The sequence below is a fragment of the Zootermopsis nevadensis genome, unplaced genomic scaffold (genome assembly GCF_977971745.1).
Source record: "Zootermopsis nevadensis isolate Lab colony 2312 unplaced genomic scaffold, Znev_1.0 Znev_ptg000027l, whole genome shotgun sequence".
Classification (NCBI taxonomy): Eukaryota; Metazoa; Arthropoda; class Insecta; order Blattodea; family Termopsidae; genus Zootermopsis; species Zootermopsis nevadensis.
Window position 1 is genome coordinate 2,907,007 of NW_028259159.1, and position 18,833 is coordinate 2,925,839.

General features: G+C 37.2%; 2 protein-coding genes across 6 annotated transcripts; one reads left to right on the plus strand and one right to left on the minus strand.

Annotated features, from left to right (window-relative positions):
• Window positions 1-4,132: 4,132 nt before the first annotated feature.
• On the plus strand, window positions 4,133-18,488 carry Cp7Fa (Chorion protein a at 7F). 5 transcript variants are annotated; one of them, XM_022063160.2, is made up of 6 exons: window positions 4,133-4,327; window positions 5,129-5,187; window positions 14,059-14,234; window positions 15,756-15,839; window positions 16,132-16,245; window positions 16,944-18,488. In XM_022063160.2, exons 3-6 carry the CDS (start codon window positions 14,103-14,105, stop codon window positions 17,775-17,777), a joined length of 1,164 nt encoding a protein of 387 aa, XP_021918852.1. In that variant the 5' UTR covers window positions 4,133-4,327; window positions 5,129-5,187; window positions 14,059-14,102; the 3' UTR covers window positions 17,778-18,488. The 5 variants fall into 5 exon arrangements, with proteins under 5 accessions (XP_021918852.1, XP_021918849.1, XP_021918848.1 ...); XM_022063157.2 differs by lacking the exon at window positions 14,059-14,234; XM_087356400.1 differs by lacking the exons at window positions 4,133-4,327; window positions 5,129-5,187 and having other exon boundaries at window positions 14,067-14,245.
• On the minus strand, window positions 8,963-13,828 carry LOC110829451 (uncharacterized). Its single transcript, XM_022063182.2, has 3 exons — window positions 13,454-13,828; window positions 12,516-12,736; window positions 8,963-11,538 (listed from the first exon to the last, which is right to left on the minus strand). Exons 1-3 carry the CDS (start codon window positions 13,760-13,762, stop codon window positions 11,337-11,339), a joined length of 732 nt encoding a protein of 243 aa, XP_021918874.1. The 5' UTR covers window positions 13,763-13,828; the 3' UTR covers window positions 8,963-11,336.
• Window positions 18,489-18,833: the final 345 nt, after the last annotated feature.

Sequence of the window (18,833 nt, forward strand, 5' to 3'; positions counted from 1 at the left end):
TGCCGGAACTTTGCAAATATTAAAAATACAGAATTTGATCCCAGCATTTAGACTTTAAGACCGCCAATGTCTTAAGCCGTTCGAACAGAGAACTCCGTATATTTATGTTATGTACTGTGACAGTAGGGACCCTGCAATGGTATAATCCGCTATCGAGAGGTCTTCACCACTATCCTTCCAGTAGGTCCTGGACCGAAGGGAGACACATCACCAAATAAATTTTCCACAAATATTTTATTGATATTAAAAAGTGCCTTTTCCCAGAGGTTTCGGGTAGGAGAATAGAAAAAAATTATGGTGTAATATTAATTTCTTCTTATACATCTCATAACGATCCCAACTAAGTTGCCGGATGAACAGTGTTAACAAACGACTTTTTGTGTAGTTCATCGAAGGTTCTGATTCGAACTAAGAACGATCACAAAGCAGCTTCTACGCAAATATTTCTTATCTGTGTCTCTTTAACAAACATGTATTTGGATACACAGTTTATGGAGATATTTTTGTTGTATTGCAACTGTCCTTGTAATACAATTCGCCACACAGCAGAAGGGGTGAGTTAAAAGGATTGCATTTAATGCTACTTAAACTGTTCGTTGCTAATGGATAAATAATGATACATTGTTGTAGAATTTTATTGTAAAGCAGAATACTCCTCTGATACGGTGCAAAATCAGCAGCTGGTCTGTGAAGAGGTTTGTATATCATGTTGACTGCATAAACCTCTGAGTATTTACTTTGTCGCGAATCATAAAAAAAAATCCTCCGAAACACGTGAAATGCTGTGGGGCAAAAAGCACAGACGTATATTTTATGTTTAGTGAATGGTCACCGTATATCAGAAGAGTCGTTCGCCGTGATTGTGCGGCAACTTCTCTGACGTGACTGTAAAGCGGGAAACCGAAACACTTAACTCAGGCGTTTGAACAGATTCCACAGTTTCACTATTGTGATGCAGCTAGGTCCATGTAACTGAGATTCGCGTGTCTTTCTACCCATGGGCAGTTTACACAACCATATACCATGGAAAACTGAGCAAATTTGTTGTTGAACCCGAATAATACACGATCCACAACAAACCTCACCTACCTCCACAAGATCCACCTTAATATTATATTTACACATAATTTTTGGGCCTTCCAAGTACACGTTTCCCAAGCGGTTACCGAACAAACATTTATAATTTCCTCGACATCCTTAAAATTTATCCCGCCCACCCTAGCCTTCTGGGCTACACTATACTAATAACACTAGCTGACATGTAATCACGGAACTGTTCATTTCTAATACCTTAAATTTCTCGCTCACTTCTTACTTATTAGGTACAAATATAATCATGAGCATGTTGTTTTGTAAAAATAAATAAATAAATTAAATAAAACCTTTAATTTCACTAAGAGAACAGTAACAGCTGAAGATGGATGCATTATATTTCTTCGAAATATCATTTACCTACAAGTATACACTGCGCTACAAGTCAGAAAATCAACATCTATGTCAAATCTATTGTTTATCAATAAATTAACTGTTCATGTATTCAATATTTTTAATACAATGTATCAAATAGTCAAATACTAAAATTATACAGAGTCGAGTGAGATGTGATTAAATTACTGTGAATGATAAATCGGGATACATGTGGAAGGAAGAGGTCGTGTCTTAATTCAAAGACGAAATGGAATCAGGAGATCTGAAATTTCAGTATTCTTTGGAGCACATAACAATCACATGTTTTTGTTGCCCCCATCATCACCCTGATCGAGGCAGAAAGCACCCCTCAAATGTTGAATAGTTTCTACCAGACTACACGAAGCAACATCGCCGTGGAACTTGAAATCTCGCCACTATATTTCATATCATCTTGTACACTGACCTACTCATCACATCGCAGAATCAAAGAAACTAAATTCAGAACCTACCGCTTATATCGTCATTAAATCTCGATGATTCATCTTATAGTAGAACTTATGCCTGAAAGAATGCTTTACGCATACCAAACAACACACGATCCGGAGAAGTTGCCGCCTCCACGGTGCACACGATTTTGTATGAAACCTGCTTCACGCCAGCTTATAGAAAATTACAATAGAAAAAGGTCAGTCTCATGCAGTTTTCGTAGGGTATAAACAACATATTTCCGAGTAAATTAATAGTATAACAGTTCATCGAAGCATCCATTTATCTATCATTTAGAGTAGCATACATTTAAGTTGGTTAATTGTATGCTAAGCTTTATGAATCTACAAATCAAGAGATAAATTGTGTCCATTATCGTCGGTGTAAGCTAAATTTAAAAGCAAAATTTCGGCGAGTGTGTTAATTCTTGGAGAAGTACTGGTTGGTTAAGTATTAAAATGATATATTATGGACTCTTGAACTGCTGTTAAGAGTGAGATGGGGGTCATCTGAGAACAGTTTTAATAAATACGTGAGATGAGGCTACATAAAACAATTCACAATTGACACTTTCATATAATAATTTATTGTTTTAGTAGAAAGACTTCTTATGGTAGTTAAATACAAACGTCAAATTTCATTCTTGTAACGTTACACCCATGTTCTTTTAGAAAACATGTGACGCAGATGTTAAGCAGTTTGAATGTTGTAAATATTTGGTTGTCATATAAAACAAATCTTACGACACTTTCCATATGAATTATAAAAAACTTTTAATCGATAGACGAGCTTGTCTGTCAGTCATGTACATGCTAATTCATGTAATTATTCACCACATTTCAGTACTGTTTTATTATCCTAAGTTATCCAACTACTTTATAATGCTGAGCCGTGTAGAGTGACAGAAATTGGCCGACATTTCTACCAGACTACACGGCGCAGCATCAGAAGACAGTCATGTTTATCCAGCTGCATTGAACGCATAATGGAAGTCACACCAAACAAAAACAACCAACCGTATTTAGTAGGGAAACCATAACAGAAAATATCTCTTGGAAGACCTATAAGCAGACGGAAAGATAATATTAAACTGTATCTTAAAGATAGGGATTATGAGGGTGTCTGCTCATATAGTATAGCGGGCTCTTGTGAACACAGTAACAAACCTACGGTTTCCATAAAATCTAGGGCACGCCTTGACCAGTTAACCGACTGTAAGGTGACTGAGGGCGCTATTCCACGTAGTTAGGCACCATTTTGTACTACGGAACGATCAGAAGGCTTGTTCAACTCTCTACAAATTCGCACTTGTTTATACCCTTTCATCTCATCGTAACCCGGCCAGTTACAACAGTGAATAACTTTCTTTTTGTGTGTGTGCATGTAGAAATATGCCTCTTGTATTGCACTGTACTACATAAAACGCAAAAAATCGTCTTTTCGTAGCCTTCGTATTCGACAGTTTCAACTTCTTACTTAAAACTACGAAGGCTACATCTCGGTTTCCGAAGAGGGATCTTGGTAAGTGAAGGCTTTCGGAAAGGATGTTTGTTCCTTTCATGTTTCTCATGATTTCCACATCTTCAAGGGATACAATCATTTTTCATTTAATAATTCTACGAACAGTAGGTGAATAAATTAAAGACATTTTACATTAAAGAATAAATCATTAAGACGCTACCGCTGTGTTAGCAGCAACCAAGGCCCGTCACTGAACGCAATCATCAGCTACTTCCGCCCACCTCCAACCCACACGATATATCTCCTTAAGATGCATCTTAATCTTATGCTCCCTTCTCCCTCTTGGTCTTCCAAGCCAACATTTTACGAGATTAGCATTACATTTCTTCGCATCACTGCCTTGTTTATTTCACTACCCCGTATAAATTATGAACTAATATTCCAAACACCTCGCTTAATTCATAATTCTTATTTCCAAATATCTTAATGATATTTCCTAATATTTATTATGTTTATTTGTACTTAAAGTCACAATGTGTAGCACAGCTAAGGAAAATTATTTAATAAATCAATAAAATAAAACAAGCATTAGGAAAGCATATACTACTAACTCAAAACACCGAAACGGTTATTAAAATATAAAAATCATACACGTAATTATACTTTAAAGAAAGTAGCCCTTATACTAAACACGTATTATACAGACAATAAATAATCTGCAATACGGAAAGAAGAACGAAACAATGAAGCATGAAAAATGGAATAGCGATAAGGCTTAGCAATGCCGCTTCTGACGTCCACCAACATACACAGTGCACGGGCAAGCAAGTTACACAAAACACACGAAGTTCTCAAGACAACAAGATATCATGTGTGTGTGTGAAAATGGGCTCTGTTAACAAGTACAAAACACAGTTTCTTAGAAAGCTGTGCGTCTTTATAGTCCTCGTATTTTTCACATTTGTAACAGGTAAGGGTAAAATTAATGTACAAGAACAAGGCAATAGACCAGAAGTAGAGCAATACATTTTAAATGACTTGGTTAAGTTTGTATAACTTCAGCTATTGGCGATAATCCGCTTCGAGTATCCAATGAATATGTTCAAATGGAGTATGGCAGTTACCATTTTCAGGAAAAAATGTCAATGGGGATTTGGGGGGGGGGGGGGAGGTTATACAGATTTGGATCTGGAAGGTGAAAAGCGTGGTTGGGCGCACATATCAACATGATGATACCCAAAGTATTGTAAAGAACATAAGGACAAGGAATTTGTAACCTGAATTGAAATTGAAAAATTGAATAATAAGTAATGATTATACTGCACACTAAACATTTTAACACAACGTTTTAATACATCTTTAATTTTTATATCTGAATACCTGCACATAAAAGGAGACATATATACAGCTATAATTCTACCACTTAACGTCTAGACTGAGTGATTAGTAAATATGTTTCGTATTCAGGAAGTACAGGTTTGAAACATGCCTCAGGAAACAGCTATTCTGTGAGGGTTGTCGTGTTTTTTCTCAGTCCCTACAGTCAACTGCCGGAATAATATCATAAATTAGGTCATGACCGCTTAATTACACATTCAAATATAATTAATAATTTATCATTAACAGACTATCTATCATTCGACGCTACAACCTGATCCACTGACGTCGTTGAATCAACCATTTTTGTAATATCGTAACATCATCTACTAACCAACTTAGGAAAGATACAGTATTTCGATCCTACATGCATGCAACATAACTGTGTTCGCAGATGTCTGTCTTGCTGCTCCGACATCTCCGTCGGGAAACGACACCCCTTTTGACCAACAGGTAAGAGCAAGTACACTCTAAGGTTTGTAATTTAGTAACGCACAGCACTCCTGAATACTGATTACAATTAGGTGTCACACAGACTGATGGTTTGGAAATTGCGTCACATAACGACCTACATTTCCGCTGCGTTGTTAACTAACCTAAAAACCAATCAATATATTTGTTCTTGAATTTGTTGTAAATGAAATCCTGAAACGTTCGTGACTGAGAATTGCAAATTACAGTCTGCTGGACACTTTAACTTTTTTACAGTACCTGACACAAAATCATCCCTGCCCGATAAAACAAGGAAACGATGATTACCAACACGAATGTCAACGAAGTAGGCCGACGAATACACTACTTAAAAATGTATTCGGTCTTCCACGTGCATTTCGAAACCTGGCTGGGAACTTAATTAAAGGCGCAGCAGACGCGCTTGACAATATAAATCCATTTAAGGACGTACTTCCACACGAGCATCCTTCAACCATTACAACTCATGTTACGTCAGTTACAACAGATGGACCAGGAGGTACAGGGGCAGATTCATTTCAAGGCGAACCAATCGCCACTACCTCTCCAAAACCTACAACACCAGTGAAAACGAATGGGGCCCAAAACTTGTTGGATTTAGTATTTGGAAAGAACCTGCAGACGACTGAAATTACACAGACAAGGGCAACTGTAGCACCGCCAGCAGGAGGTCACGGAAGAGGTGTTCCAGCAATAGTGTTCAATATTAAAAATATTTTGCAAAATACCTTAGAAGTGATAGGTGCAATCTTACACTGGACACAACATTCGGAGCCAGGATACATAATTAGTAAGATTCAAAGTTCATTTCAAAGTGTGGAAGCCCTGATGGATATATACCTACAAAGAAATTTGGAAGGAGGAATTGGGGACATACCAAAACATGTGGAGGCGATACTGAAGAACATTGGAAGCCTAACAAACTCAATCACACACGATCCCGGAAACATGATACAGATGATTATAACCGGCCAGGCTCTGCTCCAAGACATCGGTAAACTTGAAGGTGACTTTATAGAGTCACCGTCAACAACTGCGGCACCTGGCGGATTAATTGGGAATATTCTTCAAGGCATCGGGGTACTCGGAAAGAAGGAAGAACCGCTAAGTACTCCTACAAAAAGCAACAACACAAGCCTTCAACAGAGATATGGAGAATTCGGAAATGTGGTCCAAAGTACGGGAAAACTGGTTTATGTTTTAGGGAAAATAGAAGAGGACATACAAGATCGTCTCCCTAACAGCACTCTGCTGCAGATGATTGGGAAACTAAAGGATTTGGTGGAGGTGTCTCTTACAAATAACACATTAGATAATGAAAATATTTTAGATGCCATTCAGAAAATATTCTTTCCAAACAGCACTTTAGCCCAGATAGTTGGGAACTTCGGCAAAACCCTTAATAAGATTTTTCCAAACTCTAACACTGTACAGGTTATTGGAAACATCCTGCAGCAAAAGCTGCTTGTAGATTTAGCTTTAAATATTGTTGTAAGAAGTGCAAGTTTTCTCCGTTTCGGAAACATTAAAGACTTTGTACTTCAGTCCGTTGGAAATGTAGAAAATGAAATAATAGGGGATAATCTGAATAAATTATTAGCAGGAGGTATTTCAGTCTTGGAAAGAATGGTAGAAATCTTTGAATCATTCCTGAAAATTATCATACAATTATAAATCAGTTATATTTGAACATCCTATACGGAGAAATTTGCAGCATTCTTCTTTAACAAACTAGGTGAGGCCGAGTCACAACAGGAATACGACGTTTTTTTCGAAGATAATGCATTGTTACCATACTCATAATATCATATAGAACAGTTCTGATAAATAAAATCAAGTTTAAAACTTAAAACAGAAAATATTTGTTTGCGTAGTTAATCAACCAAACTGGACAAGTTTGTGCACAATACTCAGATACGTCCTACACATTAATTTCATTCAATTTCGCATCGCAGTTCATTTTCACCGCTTTTAAAACACGTCATTTATTGGCACCACCTGGGTATAACCTAACCCACATTTGTTCGACACCGCAACTAAGCGTCCTAAAATAACACGTCAAGACCAATTTACTGCTATCTTATCACAGTTTGTGCAAAACACTTTATCAACTGTAGTGACGTAAAACAGAGAAACGTAGAAATTTGATAAATACTTTTGAAAGAACTGCAGAATGTGTGTTGGTACTTAAGCACTAATTGGATGTATTCGAGCAGAAAATGTGATACAACTTCAAATGAGAGCATGTAAGTATATAATTGTGGAGTTGAACTATATTTGAAACTATCAAAAACATTTTTAAAGAAAACAAAATAACCAACATTCTGAGGAAGAGATCAAGTCAGAAGCAAAATCCTGATCAAGAAGAAAATAATACACATTAAATGTCTCGGATGTTTTAAATACATGAAAAAGGACACGGGCATGAATAAAAACCACCAACATTCTTAAACATTACAGGTCCAATAAATAACGTATTGTCCGACGTCGTGTCGAAAGTTCATCAAAATGCTGCAATGAGCTACAATACATTAGAGCAGGGGTTCTCAACCTTTTTTGCTGGCGTACCACTAATTCTAAGTTAACACATGAAAAGTACCACTAACCAAGATAGTGTAATTGCGTCATATTTATGTTAATATTATCTTTTGATTTTTTTACGTAGTTCGCGTACCACCAATGGTACAAGTACCATAGGTTGATAAATGCTGCATTAGCATTTAAAATCCCCTCTGTGGTAGTGGAACCCTGATAATTCGACGAACGTCTCACAGTATGGGTAATCAGTTCTATGAATGCCATAAATGTTTGTCCTACCACTTAATTTCACTGGCTGACAAATTTAATGGAATACATCCAATACTACTAATTTCAAATGTTGCCTTATACTCTAGATTATTCGGAGTCTTGATGAACTGTTTATCCAAATAAAGTATTACTTGTTGATTTGAACCCGTGTGAAAGCAGTCGAGTTTGTACTGCATTCAGTCTCTGTACTATCACTGCATCACCAATTTAGTGTACAGATACAGTATGCATTTTGAAACACTTCTCGCAACATTTTTATTCACATCGGCATATAACGCGTAATATTAACAAACTGATGGACACAACTCACAAACTCCATCATACTTAGCCCGATGTCTTGTGGCTTCTAGTAATGACTGATGGGTAATTTTAGAAAAATAATATTAAAGATCTGAAAGCGTAATTTTTCATTCTATGGTAATGATAGACGAACAATTTCTCACTTCCTTTCCCAGAACATTTTAGATGCCTGGGTAGAAATGTACTTCAGGATTTATTCCAATGCCTTGCTGGTTGATGCAATGACCTTTAAAAAAACATCTGACCACATGCAAGAGCCTCACACAGCTCTTACTCTTAATATTCAATGGCAAAATACAATTTGAAAGGTTATGTACACAGAATGACCGTAAATTACTCTTTAGCACATTAATAATCTGGAAAATCCTTCCGAAACTCTATTAACTAATACCCACGAAGCAAAACAGTAACATTAAAATTAACACCTTCTTCCAGCCTGTCCCAACAGAAAATAACATTGTTTTTAGTTAACTACCATTCAACACAGTCTTGCAGTTTAATGCAAAGTACAGGTGCCTTCTTTACATGATGAACATTACTTTGCTCTGATGATGCTAAAACGTCACATCTAAATTTTTTTCAAATTAAAAAATTACTGTAAAAATGTCTTCTTACATAATAGGGTAAGCAGCTGAAGGAAACTGAACTATTTGAAACATTGCATGTTTTTACTCACTAATACTACAGAATACACATATATCAAATTTGGTATACTTTGGTAAGTAATAATACAGTCTCAACATCATGCAAAAATAAGACATTCAGGTTGTCATTAGCTTCTGAAAATGGAGCATACATGAATATTACAGAAATCTTACATGCAATTTGAAGACATCACCACAAACATGTTTTAACTCATCCTGCTTCTCATGCAGTATACTTAAAAGTTTAATCACATCAGACAAGACTAAAAACACACAACTACAGTTTATTTGATATAGGGTTATATGCACTTATTTTACCCTGACTACTTCCATGAGACAATACAAAAATTCTGTTATTAATAAATGATACAAAATGGCTGTTTTGTATTAGTTATAATACCATTATAATAATTCACTGCTAAAAGTAAATATGCAACTTGTTTTTGTCATAGATACATGTACACTTATTTTGAACACTAAATTTGTTGAATAAATGAATACAACTGTAACTGGCTCAGCATTAAATAAGATGAATGGCAACCATACCAGTATTACCAGATTGTTATGATCGCAGATATTTTTAAAAATATGGTTTCCTTCTGGAAGCATATGCAGTGCTAAACTTAACTTCTCCATGCTCTCTTGTTACTATACCACGAGTCCAGCAAATTATCCATAAAAATCCCTGTAAATAAACTTGATAGAACACTATACTATCTCTCTTAACTTGTTCTATCCATTATATGATTGTCCACTCCTGGGTCCTAAATTCTTGGCAATATTCCTTTCAATTAGTAGACTTTTAGACTGGTCTGTTAATAGGTTGATAAACAAATATCTAGCATCATGATTCTTTGGCTCTCAATTACTTAACCTTTTAGTATAAGTTCAGATAAATGTGTCAATGTGTCATGCAATACTATCACAATGACAATGTATAAATTTGGAGGCATCAAGGTAGCGTAAAACCTCTGCACATACAAATACATTATTTGTATGCCTTCAGGTAGTTTATATATCTAAAATATCAAGTATTTAATGTATAAAATGAAGCTTTCACAGCAAGTGAAGTTCATGAAATAATGTTGGGTTATAAGCCACATCAGGTGGCTAAATGGTGAATAAACCGTATCTTCTGCCAACATTTCGAGAACAATCTCTGCTCTCATCCTCAGGGCTGCTGGGTAACAAATCTGATTCTTTGTTGTGCGCTCGTTGATGAGAAACTGGCGGTGGACGGATGGTGTTGCTGGTGGCCCATCTGTTGCTTTGTTTCACGCTGGCCAATGAGAACTGGCAGTCGAGGTCACGTGCTCGCACTAGTTGGCTCGGCCTTCTGGGCAGACTGCAGTTTTGTCACAGGATACCAGGCACGGCTCAGAGTGAAACCATCATCAACGTTGGCAGAAGATATGGTTTATTCACCATTCAGCCACCTGACATGGCTTGTGACCCGAGAGTCTTTCACCAATATCAAGTACTTACATTTGATGTTCTATTTCTGAAAATATATTATAGCCCTTTGGTGGAACACTCCTGTCTATACCGAAGAATTGTTTTGTGTGAAAAAACTGTTCTATCCACAAAAGTTAAAGTGCATCACCCATGTAATACCCAAACAAGTAACGTCTATTATCTAAACATGGATATATGTGAGAAATATAGAAGTAGATTTATATGCTGACAAAATTTACCCCCAGAAAACAGCCCCCACTTTCCACTGGACAGGAGACTGGGACGTCAGTGTTAATCTAGAAGTGATGGTAATTTCCATATTGGGAATTAAATTCCAGCCATGTAATCTACAGCAAGTCATTTTACTTACAAAACTATGACATATATATGCATGATATAAAATATTGGAATAAAACATATCTGTAGACTCCTTTTCACTAAAATCTAGTCTCCTCTATTTCTGCATAGCAGAAATCATTTGTCAACAAAAGTGCAAGGATTTTGATGAAAATAAGGGAAATGGATTGCTAAAACCGCTTATGAGAAAATAAATCCTGAGTAATGCCTTACCTGCAGTATTTAAACATGGGACTTATTTCATTCAGCACTCAAAATCCACAAAAATTATAAAACAAATACTCTACACAGATTTACAGCAGCCATATGTTTATGTAATGAAGCTATTAAGCATAAAAACTGCACAGTATTTTCTCATATACTCCCAACAAATATAAATTGAACAAAATCAGTATGTTACATAACACTGACCATTACCACATATCAACAGTTTCTTCTGTTGATGGTAATATCATGAAATACCTACCATGGTAGCTAAATATCAGAAGACAAAAGATAATAAATTTTGTTTCACTTTACTGATAAAAACGAAGTGACTGGCACATAAAGTAACTGTGCAGATATGATTCAGTGCCTCAAACTGCGTCTCACAATATCATTAGCAGTCTGATTAAATTCCCAGATGCCAATACGAGCTTCTTCCAAATCTGAATCAAACTTCTGCCATGGGCCAAAGAAAGAAAACGGGCGTTTGCCATCATGCAAAGTGCTCTGACAACAAAATCCAGATCCACGTGTTGAACCGCAACAGCTCGAATGGGTGCTTTCCCTGTAAAATTGTCAAACAGTCATACTGGTCTAAGATGCTTAATCACACTAACCTGTTATAGTAGTGAATTATGGTAATTCAGCTTCTGCAAAGGAAGTGGAAGTTAAAGAAACAGGATCTGATGAAGCATACTGGATTCATCTGGCTAAGAAAAGGGGTCCGGTGGTTCCTTTAGGTTCCAGAAAAGGTAGGAAATGTCTGAGGAGCTGAGCTACCATTACATTTTTCAGGAATCTACTCACCAGAATTAGGTTCTGGAAGAGAGCACAGAAGCAATTAATGCAACACATAGTGCCCAACACACACCCACATTTAGAAACGTAAATAAATTATAATTTGTGACTATAAGACTGGCTTATTATATGCTGTGTATTATAATAAAATGTTCACTTGGTATCCAAATTGTGACTAGCCAGATATTGAAAACTTGCACATTTTTAATTTTTAAATTGATTGTAACCTTATTAAGCAGCCCCACTTCCAACTTTCCACTAAATTTAATGAACAACATAAAAAAGTATAGTGTATTTTTTTATAAACACAATCCTCACACTATGGGCATTTCAATTCATTTTATTTTCCAGTATAAAATCAATAAATAGTACACAATAAGGTATAGACTGTGAAAACTTGATATATTTGACAATAAGGAAAGAACACAGACAGAGTACATGTGAATTTCTGGACCTAAGATAAAACAAGGCTCTACAAAATTGAACTAGGAGGTGTTTCATAATTTGTAAATTCCACTAAATGTTATTGGGATGGGCATTACAACAGTTGGGGGAGAAGATAAATGCAATATAAAATTCTGGCTGAAAGCCTGAAGGAACACACCACTCAGAGATTTAGGCGTATATAGGAGGGAAACATCAAAATTGGTCTTAAGGTCATCGAGTGGATATTGAATGGATCTCACACCACAGTTTATATGATCCTAATGTCACAGTGGAGTCTTGCACTCCATATTTTATTACCTCTGGTGAGTTGGGCATTTGCCAATACTTGTTACATTTTCTTTGTCTCTGCTGCCACCACTTCTTACATTTCTCCGATATGGAGACTCAATTCCAAAAGGACTGTACAGTTTGGTTGGAGTACGACCCAAGAGATGGCGAGATCGAGTCTGTGGAGTTATAGGAGAGTGTGGTGACTCATTCTTCAGACGATAACGGCGCCTTGTTGAGCAGCGAAATTTCTGTAATGTCAAAATGTATGGAGTTCTTGTGAAAATTTATCAAGTCAAGTATAGAAGCTTCATTATACTTGGACTGACTTATACTGCTCACCTAGTGTTGTTGAGATATCTCAGACAAAAGGTTTACATGGGGAAGAAATGGGAGGAAAAGAAAATTACCTTAACAGCAGCAGAAAAACTAAATTAATTCAGAATTCTGGTGAGCAAACATCCTTGCATGATGGTTGCATTCTTGGGAAATGCTATTATTTTTAATATTGTACAAAAAGAGTACAGGCTATAGAAAACAGGGGGTTTACAATGTTACAATTTAAAAAATGCATTTTGCAAGATATCTAAATAAGTGGCCTTTCTTCATTAGTTTTCCTTTTCTAAGTACATAAGAACCATTTACTTTGTTGCCTTTATATTGAGGCTTGCAAATATGCAACCTTTGTTTCAAAGATTTCCAGTCTACCACAATATAGCTTAATGCCAGGACAGCCACTTCAGAGCCTCAAGTTTGCATTATTTTTCAAAGTAACACCTGCAAAAACACTGAAAGCTGTGTATAAATAGTGTAAAGGTAGTGTGACAGTGTGGTTTGGAGAGTTGAGTTAACTTGTAAATCTCTAACCCAACAATAACATGATTACACAGCACCATCTCTGGCAATGGCAAAACCTAATACACGAAACGTAATGTTTAATATGTACACACATTAGAAACATGACTTACTTGAGAAAGGGTGCCAAACGTCGTACGGACATTACTCAAAGTTCGGGACAATTTATCAGCCCCGGATCGCAGAACACGACGTGAATGAATAGGAAGCAGAGATATTGATGACAGATTCAAATTCGTCCACCTTTTTTGTGACGTCTTGAAGTCTTCTTTGGTTGATTTTAACGAATAAGAGCATTCGTTGTCAAACCGATCTTGAAGGCGCTGCCGTGTCACTCGAGGTTTTCCAGGCTCATTATGTGTTCCTATATCCAACTGTGGTGTATGAAATGTAAACGATTTACTTCCTTTATCAGACCGCATGTTGACCACACCGCAACAGCCAAATTTAAATCAAGCCGTTTGGTTAGTCTCAAACGCAAACACCAAAGTAATTTAATGTCCAGTTCCGGTTCCGCTCGGCCACAGATTTTCACCTACATTAAAGGTACACTGGTGGCCATACTCTCAGATTATCTTTGATCCATGTTCTTACACGCACGATACAATCGGCAGCCATTTTGTGTCTACTTCATCTAACAAAATAAGTATTTCTAATCTAGGATTACATATATATCAATGTGAACTGAAATGCTTGTTTATATCACATGTTGGCCCAGTTCTTAAGCTCCACGCCATGAAGACGAATTGAGGGAATGGCGATATGGTTCCAATTCGACTCTACGCAGATGTTACATTCTATAATTTTCTACCAAAATATAAAAACACGAGATTCAAGACCAGACTCCGTCTTCAGATACCAAAATGGGGTCTACTATGTGGGGGTCCATTAAGTGTGAGTTTGAGGTACTGATATTAATTTATTTCATTATCTAGATTCACTGTGGCTGGTACAAACGGGGTCATTGTCATAGCATAGGTCGCATATCACTGTTTTGCTGAGCAAAGTAAACAGTCATAAATTTCGTAAGTGTTGCTGACCCTGCAGTTGACAGTTTTCACAGCCAACGCGCTTCTGATGATAAACGATAACAAAGTAGACAACGTTAAGAATATAAGGGTTTAGTATACCCAATGTTGAAATAGCAAACATGTTTTTGACACAATTTTTAGAAACATGAACTTTGGAATAAACAGCCTTCTGACAAGTCATAATATGGCATCACAAAAATGTTATATTGTACAATATTACATAATTGTCAAAACAATTTAATTACTGTCTTCAATAAAGAAGTAGAAAGAGAAGGAATGGGTAAAAACAGATGATGTATGGAATTATAAACCCCCTAAAAAGTTGAAGTTGAAGAAGTCAGGATCATTTTAAAGGCGGTTCAGTGTCTAGTCCGTGAAGACACAAAGAAGAAAAAAATTTCTTGTATTCTTGCTCGTTTACACGTCGTTTCTCCAAATTACACAGAATAACATGTCAGCATTCCAGCATTATTACGTCATCAGCTGGATGTAGTTTTGTAAATATCAATAAACCATCGCCGCCTTCTCTTTTTGGTGTGGTATTTGTTTCTCATTGTTATGTAAATGCTGTATGAGTATCAACAATTTAATGCAGGATATAAATACTGAACCACATGGACTTCTACCTCACACTTCCCATTTGGGACACTGCGAGAAAGTTTCAGGAACGATAATGAATCCAAGGTTTGTTTTCTTGACGAGCGCAGCACTCTTAGTTTTATCGCAGGTAAGAGGCGTGTTCTTTAGGAATATAGACTAAGTTTTTTCATTGGCAGAACGGCAATATGGAGGTAGTTATGTTTCCGAAAATGCTTAGAATTTAAACAGAAGAATTTTTAAAACGCGAGTGAAATTTTTTAGACGCAAATTTACAAAATTCACGTTTTCAATTAAAAATTGTATAAATTTCTCATCTCTCCCAAGCACCTTACACGGGCTACCATTTTATCCTTATCGAAGTAGTTATCACAAGCCACTGATATGTAAAAATACCCTGCCACATCGTTATACGTAAGCTAAAGGCTTCCAAAAGTTATTATGTAACGCTAAGAATATTTTCCTATCTATTCACTCATGCAAAAGTATTAGTCCTATAAGATTTGTTGCGTTTATAAAGTCTGTTTCCTTAATCCTACAAGCAGCAGTTAAAGGTCATACAAAATACACAGAAGGTAAAGTACTCGATCAAACAACGCAGCACTAAATACTCAACAGACGAAACGATTTCTTTCTCAGCCCGTACATTGAGTTTCAATCAACAGCGAAACTCGCAGAAGAGTCTTTATTACAGAGGAACAGACAGTTGGCCCCTATACGTTTTTTAATCATCCCAACGCCCTCCACCCCTGCAATGCTAGTGAACTGTGCCCTGTTCTTGTTTCAGGTATCCGGTTTGGGCCTCAGAAAGAAATGTAGCTGTGGCTTGACTTCCGAGGGTGTTGACGTATGCGGTTGTCAAGATTCTGTGGTATGTTAAGAGGAACAAATACACGTTGTTTCAGTCGCAATACTTATATTATAAACAAATGCAAGCAAACTTGACTAAGAATTATTTATTCTCCACTATAACCCGTCGGTTCACCATATGACAACGATTATAATTTATGAATAGGGTAACAGGTACACAGAGATATAAACATTCTTAAATTAATCAATAATGCTTGTTTATTTACGAATTTTTGTCAGTCTGACAAATTTCATCTCAACATCAGGCTTTTCTTAAAAAATCCGTTCTATTAATGAACTTTCTTGACCCATAGGTTCGACCACCCAGGCCTCAGAAGCTGACCACTCCCACTATACAAGAAATAGTAAGCAGCAGGGTAAAGCTGGGTCCGACCGAAGGATTGTACCCATACGAAGACACGAACTATGTAAGTCTAACAACTGTGTCTTCTATAACTGCAAAATTTATTTTGCAACATTAAGTGCAATGATAAAAATTATTTTCACTTAAAATTCGTAGGGAATGTATATGTGACCTTCCCTAAGCCATATAATTATTATTGGATCAAAAAAATATGAACCTCATGTGACGTGTATCGTACACAGTTTACACAGAGAAATTAAAAACCTCGCGGTAAGGGACAACTTGGGAGTCCTATGCATAGATGGATAAACAACCTCAAATTGGATAAACAGGGAATAAATTTATAGAATTGATTCGACTGACTCAGGATAGAATCCAGTAACAATTTTTTTAAACACTGTGATAAAGCACGATGCTTAGTAATTAATAACTGCTCAATGAAACCGTTAGGCCGTGTAGATATTTAATCAGAAAGGAAGAACAATGGAGATACCCGCTTACATACATGATAGTGTTCCGTAAAATTTCACCATCTACTGATAGAATTTAGCATAAAACTGGCAGAAAATTTACGAAGAACGTTCACGAGATATGTGCCGATATAGAGTTCAATGTTTTGTGGCGGAGAAGGACATATCCGGTATTTGATGTGTTAATCAGAGCCGGGAAAATGACAAACACCCAGACCACACAACGAAAAGAAGCCCTGCAGCTCAATAATCTTGAATGAAACTAAGGTAACAATTTTTTCTACTGTTTCAGATACATGCTGCTCCTGTACCAAAGTACAGCTCTTCCCCATACCATAAACTTGAGTCCTCGTATAATCTCGATAAAATCGAAGTCCCTTACTCATATTCTCAATTCTATCCCCTGAGTGGGGGTGCCGCGAAGGTCTCTGAGTTCGAATCTTACGGCAATAGCGAGCACACAAGCGACTACGCAGAAGAGGAAGATGATTCCTACAGCCCTGTCGCTCCAGCAGACGCGGTGTCTGTAACCCTTGCATATGAACTTGCCAGACGCACGGGGACGGCTGTTAAGGAAGAAGGCCTCAATTTCGGCCCTCGTACTATTCCAAAGGATGGAACAGTTATCAAAGCTAGCAAAGACGTGCCTGAAGATCGTCTCTTTAGCTTCGACAAACAAATAGTAGAGCTGAGACACCCTTTAGTCAGACATGGTGTTTCGCCCCAAGAACCGCTTCTAGCCGCTCAAGAAGCAGCATACGATGAAGAGAATACCTACACAGGACCAGCAAATTATCTGAGCTATGCTGATTTGGGTTACGTCCCTGAAATTCCAAGGAGACAGCATCAATTCGTTGTCGGGTCCAGCGCTGCCTTTGAGGATCAGATCATTCCTCACGAAGAAGAATACTCCCGACAGGCTCCGAAACTATGCGGCAGGGGGGTAGGAGGCCATTTGATGCTCAAAAGCCACGAGGCTGAGGATTTCAGTGAGGAGCAGGAGTTCAGCAATGGCGAGAGGGGGGAGGGAAGGTACTCAGTTGTCAGACCTAAACCATACAACACCTTCGTACGCAAGCTTCAACCAAGTGGAGGCTACGTCAAGTACACGGAAATTCTAAGATAATTAAAAACTGTGATTTTGGAAAGATGTCAAGGGAAACGACGTGGCCTGCCCTGGCATTCGATTGACGAAACTGAGGAAAACTACGGAAAACTTTAGTCAAGATAGTCGAGATTCGAATCAAGGATCTCGTGAATAGACTATTTAGGCACCAGTCGGTTTGTAAGGTTCATACTTATGGTACGGTCGAGAGTCCGCCTTCCAAACAAGTTTTGTGATCACAGTCTGAACGTTTATTAAAATCTATTACATATTTCGTCCTCAGGAAGTCATCTTAAGGTGGTTCTCTGTAAGTGATCGAAAATAATAAATATAAATGCTAAATTGTATACATATTTGAATCCGATAATATTCGCATGGAACCTTAATTTACATGGAAATTACTTTCACCCCTCCCCACCCAAAAAGGCGTTTCACGATCCCCTGGGGCACTGCGGTTCCCACACTGGGAAACACTGTTTTAGACTAAAATGTTTGGTGAAATAGAAAATACTTAACGGGCTTACGTTACAACGAAAACACATCAAGCCGAACTCCACAGCATCCGACATCTTCTACCAGAAATCGACTACGTATTTGGCAGTGGTGTCAAGCAGCACCGTTTTGTCTTCTCCTTTTAATTTTTGTTCATTTCTTATTGTCTATGGCGCTTGTAATTACTTTGGTGTTCTGAATTAAGTAGCATTCATTATAATAAATACATACATACCTAAACGTCTCCTATATATTTATTGCCCTCAAAAATACACCCAGTTTCTTACGCGGGCAGTGGTCTCTTTTTTGCCATCACCTGCGGGCCCATCCGCGCGATTATCTGTGATATTCCAACCTGCTATAGCAATATTGTGTGTCAGTACGAACTCGCAGAATTAATTATCAATATTTCTGATAAAGCGAGAATCACAATGTTTTACAATGTTATGTCCAAGTCGTTGCATAAATGGACATAACTGATGCTGAATCTAACCAGTCATGAACACTGTATCCGTAGCAACGACAACACGACGCTAAAAACCCCGAACGTAAGAATTGTTCAACGAAACTCAAATTAGAGTTTCG